At 33.5% G+C, this 19751-nt stretch overlaps 1 protein-coding gene across 1 annotated transcript in view; it reads left to right on the top strand.

Moving 5' to 3' along the window:
- The first annotated feature begins 2707 nt into the window (after positions 1–2707).
- The window catches only part of LOC149078513 (mitogen-activated protein kinase kinase kinase 20-like), a 29500-nt gene continuing 12456 nt past the window's right edge, over positions 2708–19751 (top strand). The window contains exons 1-9 of the mRNA XM_089240624.1: positions 2708–2895; positions 5385–5631; positions 7205–7292; positions 8888–8992; positions 11043–11108; positions 15994–16022; positions 17491–17574; positions 18007–18147; positions 18278–18352. Of these exons, the coding sequence (XP_089096750.1) occupies positions 5410–5631; positions 7205–7292; positions 8888–8992; positions 11043–11108; positions 15994–16022; positions 17491–17574; positions 18007–18147; positions 18278–18352 (810 nt within the window). The 5' untranslated portion in view covers positions 2708–2895; positions 5385–5409. The remainder of the gene's footprint in view (positions 2896–5384; positions 5632–7204; positions 7293–8887; positions 8993–11042; positions 11109–15993; positions 16023–17490; positions 17575–18006; positions 18148–18277; positions 18353–19751) is intronic.

The raw sequence follows: 19751 nt of genomic DNA, 5'->3' as shown, positions 1-19751 counted from the left end.
GAATACCGTTATAGCGAAAATCTCGTTTTAACGAACACATTTCCAATTCCCCTAAATAAGTTTATATAGAAACAATGCAAAAACTTGGAATTCCTTTATAACGAAATTTCGTTGTAACGAAGTGATTTCTCTGGTCTCTTGGAGTTCGTAATAACGGGATTCGACTGTACAAACAAATACTTTGTAGCCTCAAGGTACTGAAAAGTCCATCCAGCAAGCCTAAGTCCTAAAAGAATTAGTTATTAAATGGGGGTTTTTTTAGCAACAGAGTAATTATATTTATTAGATATATGTTCAGATGTATTTTCGTTTGTGTATATTTTTGAATAAAGTTCAGAATTAAGTTACTCATTGTGAAGCTCAATATAATATATTTATCATGCATTATTTCTATTTTTTATTACGGTACTCTGTTTAATATTGTCTTGTTTAATAGTGTCAAAATGGTCTCGTAATCTATGCTTCTAAAACGAAGCCAAACGTGTTTTTATTGTTATTAAGTTGATTTTCACTAAGGGGCAATGTAGGAAAAGCTCTTTTTATACAATGTTTTTAGATTTCGGCACTTGATAAACTCGATTATATCTATTTTTTTACATCCGTTTTTTTTCTCTAATTTTCAGCAAGGCTTACTTGAAGTTTTGAAAAAATAAAAGAATTTAAGATTATTCAGTCGAATCCCGTTTTAACGAATACCGTTATAGCGAAAATCTCAAAAATCTCGTTTTAACGAACACTTTTTCTAACCCTCCAGGTATGTTTACATGCGAACAATGCAAAAACTTAGAATTCCTTTACAAGGAAATTTCGTTATAACGAAGTGATTTCTCCGGTCTCTTGGAGTTCGTTATAACGGGATTCGACTGTATTTTCATGACTTATAACCCAATTAATGCCTTTGACAATTTTTTTTGGAATATAATTAGCAACTTTACTTGCCCTTGACAATTTTTTTTTCGTGCCCTGCTTATTAGGAACGGTATTCACCGACAAGAGTTTTAACTATAGTCACAATTATTGGGCAGGAGATCGACACGTATTGGTCAAATTAAGGTTTTTGACGAATCCGTAACAATCTCCTATACAAAAATTGTGACTATAGTTTAAATCCTGTCGATGAACACCGCCCAGAAAGATTGTGGTTAACTGTGTGGGAATTTCTTTGTGATTATTGGTAAAATATCGTATAGATCCCGATTTCTGGCATTGTAATGAAGAAAACATGATCAGCCTAGGCGTTTATCGCGTTGTGTGTGTGTATATTGATACTTTTCTACCGGAACACTTTCCGTGGGCCGGATGGAACCTCTTGGCAGGCCACATTTGGCCCGCGGGCAGAAGGTTGTGCACCCCTGGCCTACTAAATACTGTTAGATTTCTTATATCTCTCAGTTTAATTTTTCTCTCTGAATGATAATGGAAGGACTGTTTCAATGAGTTCATGGGGGCCTTTTCGTGGACCGATTATATTTGTTTGGCGAGAAGATGTCAAAACATTCAAAAAGGCATTTATGATTACAAAATGTGCAGAAATACTGAAAAAGATTTCTGCACACTAAACAAAAGCGAAATAATTTCAGAATTGATGAAAGAAATAATTTCCGACTTAATGAAAGAAATAACAGAATCGATACAAATACAAGGCCACAACAGAGAGGCAAAATGCCTAAGGAGGTGACTGAGAGGAGGCTGGTGGAGGTAAATGAAATAGATAAGTTCAGAATTAATGAAAGAAATTTTTTCAGAATCTATAAAAATTCAGAATTAATAAAAGTTTAAGCATGCCCACTAAATCCCCAGTATGAGTTGGGGGTCCAATTTGACTTCTTTGGACATAGCTTCATCAAGGATAGAGCTGATAGGGCTCCTGTTCAATTGACCGGGACAAATATTTTTGTTTATTTACACTATATATTCACCATAGAGGAAGGCCCGTAAGAAATTCTGACCTTAGGTCGCCGAAGATCTCAGCTAAGGAAGACCGTGAGAAATTCTGGCCTCAGAGCTCGCCAAGTATCTCAGACGATGGGGGGGGGGGGGGGGGTACTGATATTGGGATCCATGAAATTGTTGAACATACTCTTAAAAGAAGACCCTGGAAAATGCGATATTCAATATTGATAGTTTGACTTGCGGAGATAGACTTGGAAGTCTGGGGGGGGGGGGGGGGGGCAAGGTCATTATTGCTCGGGGGGGGGCAAGATGATGATGATGTCAATTCATATGTACATATCTACATTAGATCAGTCGACTCCACCTTTGACGCTGGGGGGGGGGGGGGGCAATGCCCCTCACGGCCCCCCCCCGTATCTCCACCCATGCTTGCGGACTCCTTCAAGAATAGGGCCAGGACTCCAGCCCAAGGCTAACTAATTGGGCTCATCATCCCTGCCTATAGAAATATTAGGTTCGATTCCCCCCCCCCCCAATATTTCCGATAACTTTACTCCTATGGTGCTCAGCAATTCAATTAAAAAGTAACACATTTTCTCAAAAATTTAAAACAATTTCTGTTTTTCCATCATGCTGTTAGTTTTGTGTGACCACAGGGATTCGCCCCCTCCCTCCATCCTTCAATAAAAAAAGGTAGGTAAATTCTTCTAATCTAGAAATAGCTTTGTTTTTGTTTTTTTTCGGCCCGGTGAAAGAAAACATGTAAACAGAAAGAACTATTGTCGTGGCGCCATCTATCAGGTCGAAAAAGTATCAATTTCGATCTCACGTGACAACCCTGGGAAAAGACTATCCGTCCTCCTCCTCTTGTTCTTTCACTTCTACTGGTGTACAGTAAAATATTTTTTTTACATTCACCATGTTTAATCTTTGCTTCCAGATATGTAATCATGAATTGAAATATTTTTGACTTAGTTCAGTTGTAATTTCGAGAGATTTTGAGTGAGTACAATGCAATCATAACAACATTATAACTTCCTAAATATTTTTTTAAATACCTGATCTAGTCCTAAGTCCATATTGTGTTTTTTGTTCTCGACCTTGGGATGGTAAAAGCGGATCATTCAAAAACATGGATAATCTACCAATAGACGAAAGGGATGCTCAAGTTCTTTTATTCTATTTTGCTAATGTCCAAATACTTTAGCCAATTTATAAGAATTATTGTTTTTCTCTTTGTGGAGCCATAAGGACCATGTTTACTTGATTTAACATGACTTACCTGTCTCCAGATATTTTGAATTGAAAAATCTTAGCCATCTTCTCCTTCACCATATTATGCATGGGAATGAAAACATATTTCCTTGAATATAATAATGAAATTTCATGGTTATTTTAATTGATTACCGATTAGAGCTAATTTACGTGATAATGTGCTACTTGATGACATGTTACAAAGATGCTTAATATTTAAGTTATCAGCTGTTAGAGAGGTTACACCTAGAAATAAATATTAACCCCCTAACAGTTTTATATATGCTAATAAGTAAATATCTTTAATAGTACTGTTATATTCTTATATATCATAGGTTACGGCTGATCTATTTTTTTTAATCTCAAAAAATATTACCCGTAAATATTTAACGTAAACAAAATTTTCTACCTCATAACAGCAGCATTGGATCTATGCATTTTAGATGCATGAAAAACTTTAAGACATATTTTTTTTGTGTAATCTTATGTATGCAGAAAATAATTAAGGGATAATTAAATAAATCAATTAAAATATTAATTTATCTTTTCATATACTATTTGCATTTACAAACTTTCTAATCTTACTTTTTCTCTTTTTTGTGGTTTATTGGATGAAATGAAAGAGGGAGAAGTAGTTCATTTCAAAATAAGAGAACAATTAATTTATGGAAATAGAGAAAATTAGAAATATATGTAGCCCATAACAGTTTACCATTCTAATAAGCAAATGTTCCCAAATCAAAATTACTCATTGATATTTCATGTAAATGGCATTCCCTATCTCATAACATGAGCATTTGATTAATGCATTTCATGTGCATGTATATCTTTAAAATATATTTTTTTTTCTTTAATAAAACTTTCTTTTCTAAAACTTTTCTTCTTTATGCAAATAAAAAATAATTATGAAATAATTAGATGGAAAATAAATTAATGCTATTTTGATTTATCTCTTCATTTATTTGCATTTACAAACTTCTTACTTTTTCGCTTTTTTGCAGTTAATCGCAAATAAGAGAATAATTAGTAAATTTACACAAACTAAATAAATTCATTCTTTTCAAAATTTTATTTCTTATCTTTTCAAAAATAGATCAAGAATTATTGTTGAATTTGAAATAATTAAGAATTGTTATCAATATAGTAATATAAATGAAATCTGGGTAATTTTAATAACCCAGGTAATAACTGGGTAATTTTATCTCTTTATTTACAAATAAATTTATTAATTGAATTCATTATAGTCTTACTTATTTTGCTATGGTTCATGAAAGTTTTTTATGAAATTGGGGGTAGAAATTCATGCTTCTCTAAGATTTCACCAGGAAAAGAATACACAGAAATAAATAATATTAGTTAATATTATCAATTATTTATCACATGATATTCTCATGGTATGCATTTGTGTCACCTTCACTATCAAAAATATTCCTCTCATTAAATAATTACACATTTAGAAAGGGTCTTCTTTCGAAATACTTTTAGAGTTATTAAATGGTCTTTAAAAAAGGTTATTATTATTGCCGAATTTTGCGCTGGCCTATCTGAGTGCAAATAATTTTCTGGGACATTATTTTTTGCACTAGATAGAATTTGGAATAAAGGAGAAATATGTAAAAAATGGAATATTCTTCAAAAATGTTTGAAATCTATTAGCTCTGGTTATATATCGTCCCCCCCCCCTCGCAATGCTGAAACCATGAATATGTAAATTTTAACTTTTTTTATTGGTTGGTTGGTACCCTATTTTGCTAAGTTTTCCGGGAAACACAATTTTGTGCATCCCTATTGAAACACATGTTATAAAACATTTTAGAAAAATTAATTCCATAGCGTAACATGGGTATAGTAAACATTCAAACATCATTTCCCCTTATGTTGTTCTTTTTCCGCAAGGGTATTACACATTCGTGCTTCTAGCATTAGGGAGATGATACGATAAAAGAGTCAAGAATTTACATAAAATAAAACTAAAGTTCTGTGGGAAGAAAAAAGCTTCATTGTAATAGTAAAATACAGGCATTTTGTCTGTTGTGGTCTGTCATTGTAATTGCTGATGGTATTTCAGCTCTCTCTCTCAGCTACTTCAAAATTGCTAATGGAGTTGTGGCTGATAATTTTTTTAACAATTACATTAATGGGAGATTGTAATTAAATAAATAAATTCTTTGGGAGATAACAAAAACTTATCTATACATTTTCAATGGCTCAAATGATTTTTTCCTTCACATTTTTAGCTGGATTTGATCGTTCATTCAGAACATGGCGGCTGAATCTGGTGGAAGTAACCCCAGTGACTCTGAAACACAAACAAACATTAGTTCAGAAGTGGATGTTGCTAGTCCATTTGTTGAAGTAGATTTCTGTGACATTGAATTCTATGAACGATGTGGTGGTGGAGCTTTTGGATCAGTTTATCGTGCACTATGGAAATCACAAAGCAAGATCGTAGCTGTAAAAAAGTTACTTGTTTTAGAAAAAGAGGTAATGTTTTATGTGTCTAAACAATTTTATTTCCTTACAGATCAACATTTATAGTTTTAAAAATTATCTGTACGTTTGTTTAACTTGCATTATCGTGCATTGTGTGGAATGAAATCATTTATCTTTGTGTGTATTTCCAATAAGAAGAATGATATGAATTAACATGTAGAGAAAGATGTCCTCTCCACTTGTTAATACAGTATGTATAGAAAACTGACCATATGAAGAGACATTGATGATGATGATGATATAAAAAACTCATCTCCGTCGTCTCGAACACCAGTCTGTTATACACCGAATGAGTGCTCTACCACTATTCTATGAAAGCAGATAGAATATTCCGTCCTTGGAGCATATATATAGCCTATGTTGAATGGCTCTGTGCAATATTCTATCTGCTTTCATAGCTTAGTAGTGGTAGAGCACACATCTGGCAGAAGAGAGACTGGGGTTCAAGTCCCAGTGAGGGCAGGGGTAAATTTTCCTTTCCTAAACATCAATATCTCTGTATATAGCCAGTTTACCATGTATAATGATGTGTATTAATTCTCAATACATTGTTCACAGGCCATAAGGTTAACTTGCGTTTTAAACTTATACATAGCCAGTGTGATGAGTTAGCTTTTTCTAAATAAAACGGTCAACAGTTTATTAATATCATTGTACTTAGTGCTTCCAGTGAGTTTATATATTTAAAATTCAAATTATTTATTAGATTTGAAATGATAAATAGAAAAGTACAGATTATACAGACTCAAGTAAATAAATAATGAATGCAGACGCATGATTGGAATATACAAAACACAAAAATTATAATTACATTCATGAAAAGTCAAGAGGTAAAGGTCTTGCTCCCTACTAACCATCTGAATAAAATTATATACAATTGATGTCTGAACCATTTATTCATCAAAATTTAGTGGCAAATATAGATTATATGGATATTAAATTTTAAAAAAGAAATGGAAAAGACTATTAGAGTAGAAATATATTCAGATAGCTACTGAAGAGCCGCTAGTGGGAACATATCTTATATACCTTACGGTAAAACTGAATTATGAAGAATACTTACATATGAAGCAACGATGAGCACTAGACATCGGAATTTTGGAATTTTTTTATTCTGCATATTTCTATGAATTCATAAAATTCATATTTTAATAATTATTAATGTAGTGTATTAAACTAAGGCTTGACAAACTGAGAAAAAATCTGGGTGCCAACTAAATATTTTAGGAGCCAAGTGTATTTATTTTGCCTGAGCTATTAAATCATACAGGTAATTTTAGGCACCGATACCAATTTTTTAGACGTCATGGCAACTTGGCACCTGGGATTTGCTTAGTCCTGTATTAAACTGATGAACTGTTATGTGTGTGTGATTTTTTGAGGATATTTCTGCTAAAAATCAAAAAATTTAGTTTTAATTCAAAAATTTTGCAATTCTTAAAGATATCACTTACTTCTACAGCTGATAGAAAATTTTAAATTGAATATAACTCAATTTATGATGAATAATATTATAATTAAATTTATTCTACTTATTGAAATTATTTTTTTTCGAATTAATTAGGCACAAGTTTTGAGCCTCTTGAGCCACAAGAATATAATAAAGTTTTTTGGAGCTGTCACCATTCCTCCTAATTATTGCATAATAACAGGTAAGGAAATGGTCTCTTGTGAGAAAGTATAGGGTCTAGTTACAAAAGAATACCCCAATCTTGAAAGGCTATATCTCCACAATCAAACAATTAAAACATGTCATTCTACAAATCACTGTAATATGTATTTCAAGAAATTTCATTTGTTTAGCAACAGATATCTCTAGAAGCATTTTTCAGAAGGCAACAGCACAACAGCTGTCCATCAATGGCTTCCAAGAAGTTCTGATCTAATCCGATTTCTATGAGAGTACACAAAAGCACAAGTGTTTTTTCATTAATGCCAGCTAACATTAACAAACTCAAAAGAATAACAACTGCAGCAATCTGAACTGTAACACTGCGCAGGCTGCCAAAATTGTGGGATGAATTTGCATTCTAAGTGGATATCTATCTTGTTTTTTCATTGCCGCCATATTGAACTTTTATGAATTTATGTTAATTATTCTCTCTAATAACTTCACATCATAATTTTTAAATGAATTGTCAACTAAGGTTGAAACTTTTTAAGTTTTGAGACTGTTTCTTCTTGGCACAATGCATCTAGGAAATAGACCTTTTCTGGATATTATGCGGAGGTTAACTCTGAAAGAAAAGTAATCTAATCTCCGTGGGAATTGAGCTCAGAGTCTGACTAGGAAGACAGAGTCATGTCTCTATGGGTGTATATAGTAGCACACTTGCCTGGTTTGCAAGAGGACTTGGGTTCAATTCTTGGCTGAGAGTGTTTTTCTTTCCACATTCACCTCAGCATAATATCCGGAAAAGGTCCATTTCCTTTTTCAGTTTTGTAAATACAGCCTTTCAAAGTTGGGGTATTTGTATTCATCCTGTACTTGTTTCAGTTGAATGTATATAGGTGTACATAGAATCTTCCTCATCAAAAATAGAAGCTGAACCCATTTCAGATGAAAAAAATTTCTCATATGAGTATATTTCTCTTCACAGCCAAAAAAGAGTTAAAATAAGGAGCTTTAAGCCAATGTTCCCCCTAAAGTGGACAATATCGCTCCCTGGTGGGTGATGGAATGGTCTGGGGGGACAATAAAAGCATGAGTATAACATAGGATCCACTGGGTTTGCTTAAGTTGGGGGGGGGGGGGGTGCGATGGAACAAAAAGTTTGGGAAACTGTTTTAAGCTAATAAAAGTCTAAACATTAACATTGAGGAAAATTTCTAGTTTCAGTTATACAATTTTATCAATCAACAAAATCTAACAAAATTAGCTCTTACACAAAAAAAATTTACAATTTCTTTATGTGCTGTGTGTACTATTACGTGTACTCTCTCAGCACACATGTATCTTTGGGTGAACACATGAAAAATATTATTTTGGTTTTTTTGGATGTAGAAAGTTTTGGTTGTTCCAGATATGTATGAGAGATTTGGATGTAGGAGGCTTCACTGTATTTTCAAAATTAAATATGTTTCAGAAAGAAACATCATCCCAAACATTAAAAATTTCAAAAATCAAGTATATGTTAGGATTGGAATTGGAAAAATCAGAGTCTGTTTTTTTATTTTCATAATTTTTTTGTGTGTGGAAGCTGTGTTTTAATGTATTTTTTTTTTCTCTCTTCATAAAATCATACAGAATATGCAGAAAATGGCTCTTTATTTGCCTTTCTTGCTGAACAGGAGAACAATTCAATGCTCAATTTTGACCAAATCTTACGTTGGAGTACTGAAATTGCTTCTGGTAAGTTACTTCCCCCCTATCTGACAAATACTTTTATGTATATAATACTAAAATATATTTACCATGACAATTTATAAAAGCTTAGATTAGTGATAAGATTTTCTTCTCTATCCCCTTTTCATACTTTGCATAGATGCAAAATATTTTCAGGGCATTTGAGTCTATCCAGATTAAAAAACTAATTACAATCAAACTTCTCCATCTCAAAATTGATGGGACCAAAAAAATTTTTCGAGATAGTTTTTGAGAAACAGAGTTTCTGTTAATAAGAAAGGAAGCAGAACACACCTAAAATTCTGAAAAATTTTATTTATAAAAACTAAAAATATTGTACTGTATTTTACTATGTACTAATGAAATTATTACTCAATCAATGTTTGATCACATGTATGCAAATACACTGAAATACATTTGATTTCTCTTTGTTCAGTTCAATTTTATTAACAATCCATAAGCTTAGATTGCGTAGGCTATATATTTTTTTATGTATTTCGATTGCATATTGATTGCTCTTTGAGCCTTCACAGTTTCTTCTGTACTAGCAATAGCTACAAATATTTTGGGCCCTATCTTCTCAGTTTGCTCTAGAAAATGGAGAAATATTTTTGCAGCATGTGTTTAGCATTTTTCACTATTATTTTTTCTAATTTCTCTGGAGCATCTTCTGCTGTACTCTTGTCACCTGAGTTGGCCTTACATTCAGCAATAGTTTTGATATTAGTCAAGGTGCTGCAAGTTTGTAGTGAACTTGTCCATTTCCACTATATCAGAAAATAAAATTTCTGTGTGTTTAAAATGCTTTTTAGCAATGCCCCAATATTTTTAAATTTCATCTTCAACATTGTTCTAAGAATCATTGAAATTCAAATGAATCACCTAATCTGACCCTTCATCACTGAAATGATTGGTTCCAAACCTGCAGCTTTCTTGAAGCGATTTTGAATTGTTTGTTGACTGACTTTTTTGCCATGCTGAATAAGCCATCAGATCAAGATCCATCAACACAATAGGTAATAATATGAGTAATCCTTTCTTATCAGTTTCTTTCACCTCTGGAGATAAGCCAGATTTACGCAAAATAAAAGGAATTCCAGTGTTGTTTTTTACTATCATTGGATTTAGCCTTCGAGATAGAAAGTGTTTTGAAAATTACTTCAAGACATAGAGGTGAAAATGCATTGATTTAGTGCAGCAAGGATTTTCCTACTTTTTTGAGATTTCTGAGAGAGAAAGATTTGACTGTATGTAGAATGTTCATTTTTGTTTGATCAGTCACAAAATACCACAACTTTTTTTTATTTTATTCAAATATTATGAAAAAAATTTTGTTACTGAAAAAATAAAAGCTTTCAAATAGCCTGCTATCTGATAATTTTCTGAATTTCTTTTGTTTTATTTTTTGTTTTAAGTGGGAAAAACCAAATTGAATACATGAAAGGCACTTTCAAAATCTCATAATTTTATAACATTTTCACCCCGTGATATGGCCTGATAAGACCTTAAAAGGTTTTTTTTTTATTATTATAATGATAAGATAAAAGTAGAAACCACACACACATTCATAAAAAAGGGATGTGGAGTTTTTTGTTTGTATACTTATTTTTGTGTAATCCAAAATGAATTCTAAATTCTGTTGTATTGATAACATAAAAGTTATACCAAACTCGAAACTTAAAGAGGATTAGGCATATATATGCCCTTGGCTCTCCAAGAAAATTTGGAGGAGCCAAAATATTGAATTGATGAAAAATCTATCTTTGTTTCTGTTGAAATGATTCTGGAGTTCTATATCATTAGATTTCTATTGGATGAAAATGAGATAGAGACCAAGTATTTGTAATTGTATGAATTTTTATGGTTTTTACAAAAAAAAAACCACTTTATTTTCTCCTCGAAACATTTAAAAAATTTATCTTGAGTTCAAGTTTTTCTATGATTTTTGAATTAAATTTGGTTCAAAAAATAATTTCTAATTTTTTCAGAGTCATGTTACTAATAAATCCATTTAATAGAAATTATCTATTTTTTATCTGAATTATATTTTTTTCAGGTATGCTTTACCTTCATGAACAAGCTCCTGTTAAAGTTATTCATAGAGATCTGAAATCAAAGAATGGTGAGACTTCTTTCTGTGTTTATTTACTCATTTATTTTTTAATGAAAATATACTTTCACCACATTCATAGACTATCCAATAGTTTGTGCCATAAAACATGTTTAAATTATTAAATTTCACAATTATAACATACTAGCTATATTACCCGGCGTTGCCCGGGTTTTCTTCAATGAGGCTTTTTGGATCACGTGATATCTCCCTCTTTCTTTGAGGGACATACAAACTGTGTCCAAGTTAACCAATATGACAACTTCCCGCGCGACTCATGAAATAAACAAATCTAGATTTAAACAAACGTAGAAGTGAACATTTTTTTCCTTTTTTAAAGGGCGCTAGGTAGTTGGTTCGATTTCCCTCCCCCCTCTCTTTTTAAGCTTCAAGTTATCCATCTGCCTGTTTAAGCTTCCAAAAATGCTTAGTTAAAGCTGTGGAATTTCTTCGATGCACTTTATGGGCCCATAATTAATTTTAAAATAACCTATAAACTATATCAATTTATGCAGTTGAATATTGAAACATTTATTTTCATGCTTGAGAAGATATAAATGGAAAGTTAAAATCAATGTTATTGCATGAATATCCAACTCAAAAGTAGGTCCGCCTAATCACTTCGTATTTAATTTTCTGGGCTTCGTATCTCTAAGCGAACTCAATATTTCAAAAATTGAGAATTCAATACACTTTTCTAAAATTATTGATGTAGTGGAAAGCCCCACTAAATTTCCGCATTTCTACAGTAAAATCGGCAATTTTAACACTGATTTCTATGAGGATCACCCTTTTCCTGACCCTCAAAGCAATGCTGATAATGATTATGACGTCATTCAAAAAACCTCATTACAGGGAGAATTGAAAATGTGGCAAACCATTATAAAGGCATAAATATTATACATATATTGACAGCGTTGAAGAAGTGGCAAGCCATTGTAAAGGCATAAACACGTCTGAAACGCATTGCTAGGGAACCACGGTAACCAATGTAAACGTTCGGAAAGTGATTGTTGAGGCCCAAAAACCATTGTTGCCTGACAGTTTTTCGCCCGTTTGGGGCATTTGCCCTGGGCTGACGAAATTTTAAAGTAGCCTATCGTTCAAGTCGGGTCCCATTTGGTATATATGCAAAATTTGGCGACGATCGATCTAAAATTGTAGATTTGTATAGAGAACATACACACACACAGACACACAGAAAATCAATTTTATATATATAGATTCAAGAAAATGTCACCTGGTATTCAGGCAAATATCAGAACTATGATGCCTTAAGTTATGGGCAAAGGGAGTCAGCTAATCAAAAATTAAAAATATTTTTGTAAAAAAATTAAGATATCAAAACAAAATACCTTTGTATGCTGCTTTTTTTGATTTCTTGCTTTAAAATTTTTTGAACGTCAGTAGCCCAAAATTTTGCTGGAATAAATTTACTGTGCCTTACTCCCAGTCCTCCACCTCCCAAATGTCAGTTCTGCATATGCCCTTAATTATGGGTGTCTCAACTTTTTTGTAATAACCAAGATATAATTTTTAAAAAATGGGCACTAACAATAGTTAAATTTGTGAGCAAAAATTTGACTCGGTTCCAAACACCTCAGAAGAAGCAAACATGACGCATAAAAGCTCTGGTATACTTTGAATAAATTGAAATTGACTGCGATTACTGTCTTGTATTGTATGTATTTTACGAATCATGACTTCTTTTATTCTGCACAAAACACATTGCACTATACTATGATAATCAGTTTTTATTTTATTAGTAATAGTGTTGGGAGGGGGAGGGGGGTTTGGAATGAATTTAAGAGATCTCCATTATTTCCAATGGGAAAGTTTATTTCAAGAGACTAGCTTTTTATGATATGAGTAACTTTCAAAAATAAATTACAGTGAAACCTCAATACAATGATGCTCTGTGGACCAAGAAAAAATATTGTTGTAGAGGTGGAGGGGGGGGGGGGGTATTATCGTTACATTGAGAGACAGCAGTTTAACATTAGAGCAGCGGTTCCTGAATACTTTTAGTTGTGTACCCCAAAAATCTTGATGTCTGCTATGGACCCCCCTTTTATAGAAGCAGAAACCATAGCCATCTATCAGTGAGAATGTTCTCAAACAATGGAGGACATTAAAAACCGTTGCATTAGAGTATAGACATTTCCAAACAAGACTTGGAAAAATATCATTGTGTAGAGGGATTTATCATTATATTAAGTATCGTTGTAGCTGGGTTTCACTGTAGTAAATTTGTTACTCAAGCTAACAAGGTACCAAATTTTGTCTGGGATTTCAGTTCTTTCTTTATGCAGACAAGCATAATTGTCTGGGTAATGATTTATAGGACTTGCTGTGCTACTTAGCTGCACATGCACCTTGTAAACATTCCTCTGGGGAATTTTTAGTGATTTGGTACATGCTGGAATGTGTTCTGAGTGTATATATGTGGTCCGTCCTAACATATTTATATGTGATGTCAGAGTTAGGTGTGTTTCGTATTCTAGTGGTGTTGCCACCTTCTTCCAAATTGGAAGTGAAATTAACTGATGCCTGAATTTTCGTGTTATGTAAGTATTGTGCAAAAAGTCTGTCTGCTCTCTTCAAAGAGACTTTTTGAATGGGAGACTGGCTCATGTTAGCACTTAAAACTTGGAGATATATGGGTACTACTTACCCTAGGGTTACCAGATGTTCTTCTTTTGGATGTTATTTTAAACATCCTTCTTCTGTTTTAGTAAATTCACCATTTTTTCCTTTTCAGGTTTCCATCATTATTTTTCTCTTTTCTCTGGGGGAATTATTTTTTCATTCTGAGAAAAACATATCTCTTCACTAACATGAGTGTTTGTGTGTGCGTTTTTTTTTTTCACATATGTTTGCACACTTTGACCAATAGCCATTGAAATTCTCAGAGTACAAGAACCCTTCATTTCATAATGTGCACCACCCAGGCTCTATCAACCATTGTCAATTTTAGCCATTTCCCGGATGAGGGGGCTGGGCGGTGTCGGGTGCTTTATTATGCATATAAAATACATGAATGCATAATGAACATGAATATAAAAACACATTATTAAAAAAAAAGTATATAAAGATGTAAATATTTCTATTTTATACAATATACAATTTATTCAGATGAGCTCTTCTGATGTCTTTTTAGCTCTATTGAGCTTGAGCCCTTTGTTTTTCTCTGTGGCTAAGCGCCAGGTCCCGAACCACGTTTTCCCTATTTGGCTTGTTGGCTCGGGTGAGTCTCCACCGTGGCCAAGCCAGGTCCTGGACCACGCGTCTTCCCTCATTGGCTTAGTACAAGAACCCAAGTTGCAAGCAAAGCAGCAGATACTATTCTACCATGGCCTGGCTTGTTTTAAGGCAGTGGTTCTCAACGTTTTGAAAGTTTCTGCCCAATTTATTTTTATTTTTTTTGTCAGTGGATGTTCTGGTCATACACATGACTAATGGGTAATAAATGAAGTTAAATTAAACAGTGAATCATTCACAGCCCGGCTTGACAGCTTTCAGACCCCCAGTGGGTGAGACACACTGCTTTAGGATAATATGAAAAAAGACTGTTCAAAAAACAACTGTAGGAAAAAGAAAACCATAACATTTATTTTAAGAATGCCATTTTTTGCTCACTAACATCTAATGCCCTGTACTGAAGGTCAATGCTGATTACTTGTGGTGCCATCTTTTGAAAAATTAGAGAAAGTGACATTAAAAATGATGTTCAAGCAGGCCTCTTCCTTTCTCAGTCTTTGAATCTGGTAACACTAACTTAACCGCACATGCAACTCATAAACATTCCTCTGGGGAATTTCTTACAAATTGGTGCACAGAGAAAAATGTTGTGTGTGTTTATGTGTGGCCTTAGCTTATTTATATTGTCAGAGTTGGGCTTGTTTTGTATCATACTCTCATTTTGTATCATCTTTCTTCTATATTTTGAAGTGAAAATTCAAGCATTTGTCATTTTCTGAGGACGATGTCACTCTCTACTATCCATATGAAAGTTTTTCTTACAGCTGGCTGATGCAAAGATATATTAAGGAAAGAGAGAAAATTCAACTGCCCCTGTGGGGAATCGAACTCACGTCCTATCACTTTTTCACCCACGTTCTTTCACAATTGCTGAAAGAAGCCACCAGATTGGTGGCAGTGTCAGCAATTGTGAGCTTTGACCTGAATTGTGTCCGACCATCCATGTATGGTCCCGTTCAGTGCGCACGAGTTCCAAGGAAAGATTGAGATATCGTTGCTTCTGTAGTCTAGGGCATTCACCCGAAAAGTGAAAAGGATGGTGGGTTTGATTCCCCGCATGGGGCAGTTGAATTTTCTCTTTCCTAAATATATCTTCGCATCAGCCAGCTGTAAAAAAACCTTCGTATTTGTCATTTTCACTTCAATATATAGTAGACAGGTGGAAGACAAAAAAATTTTCTGACTATCAGCAATCATAATCATAAGGGTTTGTACCCCTTAGTCGCCGCAGTGGTGGTTGGCTGAAGTTGGTTTCCTGTGGCTCTCAACTTTGAGGTGCAAGTGCGAGCCAATCTGCCCATTGAAAAGTTTCGTCACAGAGAGCAACAGACCTACAATGATACAACTATTCAACCATTAGACTTCACTTATAGTTAGAAAAAACTTTTGGCAGATGGCAGCACTACACATAACAAACATTACACAGAAACAAACTTCACGTCAGGTTTCACTACACATACATGCACATTCCAACATGTACCAATTCGTTAGAGGTTCCGCAGAGGAATATGGACAAGATACATGTATGGTTTAGTAGTAGTAATAATCATAAAAATTATATACCATTAGTTATTTAATTTTCTCTAACAATAATAATAAAGTAAATATATAACTTATATTTTTTCTTTCTTCTCAGTTGTCATCAGTGCTGATTATGTATGCAAGGTATGTAGGTGATTTAAAAGTCTTAAATACATGTTATACCTACATTACTACTAATTTTATCATCCTAAAGCTCCTTTAGCACTTTTTTCTCTCATTATATATTCTAGAAAATTGGTTGCAAATATTCGTAGGATTAATAATTAAAACATGTTTTAAGATTTCCATTGTGTTATCTTAGAAAATACAAATTATAAATTAAAAATTCTATTTTCCATATCTATATTCAGGAATATGCAAAAACTGCGAATTAGTGAACTATATTTTACTATATTTATTTTATGGTAAATATTTATTATGAGGGTCAGTCTGAAAGTGATGTTTCTTATTTATTTACGAGAAAAATCTCTTGTACAGTAAAACCTCGGTAAGTCGTCACTCAAGTTATCAAGCAATTATGGCGGCTTAAGAGAAGTGTCATCAGTTGCAATATACAACATTGGAAAATCATACAAATTTAAAGTAATATAACATTTATTAAAATATGAATTAAAATTACAATATTAAAAAAAGTTTAGAAGTTTGCAAAAAAAAAAAAAAAATTTTTTTTGTACCTTTTTTGAGCATTTAGTATTTAACTTATTATGGTAAAATACACATGATTTATAATAGTACTTTTTAACTTAGGCTAATCTCAGCCACTGTTAGAATAGTTAACCTTTCTCTGTGACAGACATTGCACATCATTTTAAAATATACATGACATTTAATTTTAGTACTTTGAATCAGCAATAAACACTGCGTTACCTTGAACACAATGCCTACTTTTCACTTGAGTGGGCCCTGGGCAGAAAGAAGCAGACGTTAGAAGGCCTTAACTTGGGAAAGAATGTCTGGTTTTTCAACAGCGATATCTGGTTTAAATTTGAATCGCCAAATTAGCGGGCCCATGCAGAAATCGGATATAGCTCAAACAGTCCCTAATATTTCAAGAATTTTTGTTTTATAGTCAGCAAATGAACTTCCTTAGCATAACTTCCATTACTGGCTGTACATAAAGCTTTTATGGTCACTTTTGAACATATGGCAATATATGCTGTTATCAAGCTCTTTCTTTAAAGAACACTATAGAAATCATCTGCTCCTCTCTCTCAAACTTTTTCATAGCGATGAGTTAACCAAAATTAGCAATGGGTAAATGAGGGTTTAATAACATTGCTATTTATCAATGCTGGATGGGACCGAAAAAAAATGACGACTGAACAAGGTTTTACAGTATTTTGGAAAAAAAAAGATTAAAATTAATGTCTTATTTGAAAGATCATATTTTTCTCTAGGTATGCATCTGTCGTAAAAAGCCTGTATCCCTGTTCGATGAATTCAATACTCACAAACTTTATCAATTGTGCTTTTATCAAGGTTTGGGTTTGATAAACAAAACCAAATAGGAGACATTGCTTTTAGACTGACATTTATAATTAGGCTTCAATTTTTTGTATTTGATAAATGTTTCTTTTTTTTTTCTTAAAAGATCTGTGATTTTGGGGCATCCCGTTTCATTGACAGTACAACAAAAATGTCAGTTGCTGGAACTTTACCCTGGATGGCACCTGAGGCAAGTCAATAAATTTGATTAATTTCTCATGAAAGAATTTATGTCCCACTATTTCACATTCATATCATTACTTCCATGAACTTCCCATGCTCTTCATGGCCTTGCCTCTGCGGAAATTATTCCATGGCACAGAGTTTCAATGTTTAGAAAATTTTACTTAATTTTGAATACTCTTACATAGTTTTTGTACCTTTTTATTACTATGTATGATGGATATAAACTATGATAAAACCAATTCATTTTTGAAATGAAATATCTTTGTAAAAATTAGAATCATGACTTTGCATAATAAATGAACTTGCAAACAGACTTAATTTACGGATCACATAGTTGAAAAATATGAGCCATTCTGACCTTCATTTGAACAAATATTTGAAAGAAAAAGCTGATTGGCTGTTGTATGAAATCTATAAATTATGAATATTATAATAGGTCATTCAATGTTTGCCTGTGTCAGAGAGCTGTGACGTTTGGTCTTATGGAGTTGTTTTGTGGGAGCTCTTAACGCATGAAGTGCCTTTCAAAGGGATCGAAGGATTCCAGGTTGCATGGGCTGTTGTAGAAAAAGAGGAAGTGAGTAAAAAAAAAAACTTTCTGTGGAATTTGTCACTGAAATATCATGGCTTTTTTTGTGATAAATTTAAAAAAAAACGTGAAAAAACATGTTTTGGTGAACTTTCACTTGCTTTTCATTGTCTTGCAGAGATTGACTATACCTAAATGCTGCCCACCTAGGTTTGATGACCTAATGTCGTGGTGTTGGAAAAGTGACCCAAAGGTATAATATAGACAAGTTTTCATATTTCTTAGTTCTATGAAAAAATATACTACTAGTGATAAAAGTTTATACAAATACAAATACAATGCCACAACAGGCAAAATGCCCAACGAGGTGGCTGATAAAAAGATGCCCATAAAAATATGGATGTCATATGTTTCAAAAATACAGCAACCCCATTAAAAATGCAATTAACACAAATTATAAACAATATATACACATGATAAAATATTATACAATGCCCATAAAGAATACTTATGGTTGTCTTATTCTAAGAATGGATAGCTTCTCGATTTACCCCAACATGTTTATCGTATTTCTTTTTAAACGTGTCGATTGTGTTACAATTTACTACCTCCGGGGGTAAGCTATTCCATTTATTAACAACCCTATTAGAAAAAAATTCCCTGCGACACCATAACCTTGCATTGTCCTTCACCAATCGATACTGGTGTCCCCTTGTAAAAGCAGTTGATTGGCGGTGTACTAAAAGTTCATGGTCCATCCTATCCATCCCATTGAAAATTTTGAACACTTCGATCATATCTCCTCGACACCTGCGTTCATCCAATGTAAACATACTCAAAAAATGAAGTCTCTCTTCATAACTCAAGCCCTGTGTGCCAATAAGGACACGCGTAGCTCTTCTCTGCACCCCTTCAATCAAGTCTATGTCCCTCTGCAGGTATGGTCTCCAAAACCTTACAGCATACTCCAGTCCAGGACGAACTAAGCCTCGAAAAAGCAGAAGAATGACTTTAGGAGAACGCGAAGAGACCTTTTTGAAAATGAGACCAAGCATTCTATTCGCTTTTTTGACAACCGCTGAACAATGTTCAGAAAACTTAAGTCGCTCGTCAATGAGAATTACCAAATCGGTGACTCCGGGATAGTGACACCATTCAACTCGTAAGAGAACCGTGGGTTGTTCGAATCAAAATGAGCGACCATGCACTTATCTACGCTAAACGTCATGCTCCATTCATTTGCCCATGCTGCAATCTTGTTTAAGTTGGTCTGGAGCAACTCCCTATCGCTTTCATTCCCGATTACCCCCATTAGCTTCACATCATCTGCGAATTTGCTAGTAATTCCATCGATACCCTGATCGAGTTTGTCGATAAAAAGTGAAAAAAGTATGGGGCCAAGGACACTTCCCTGAGGAACTCCACTTGTGACGTCTGTCCAACCAGAGAATTCCCCGTTCACCATAACTCGTTGCGACCTATCTCTTAACCACGATTCTATCCAATTCAGCAAGTTGCCCCCTATTCCAATCTCGTGTAAACGCTTCAAGAGTTTGCCATGTTGGACCCGAAGTGTCCACATGGTGTTTACAAAGAAGTGTCTACTTAGAAAAGTGTTTACTGGAAAATTTAACAAATTCAGTGATTCCTTG

This window comes from Pholcus phalangioides, unplaced genomic scaffold (assembly GCF_987345545.1).
Source record: "Pholcus phalangioides strain wild (caught in Gottingen) unplaced genomic scaffold, Ppha-v1.0 ptg000013l_1, whole genome shotgun sequence".
In the NCBI taxonomy this organism is placed as follows: Eukaryota; Metazoa; Arthropoda; class Arachnida; order Araneae; family Pholcidae; genus Pholcus; species Pholcus phalangioides.
Note: the sequence above shows the minus strand (reverse complement) of the source record. Positions and strands in the feature narration are given on the sequence as shown.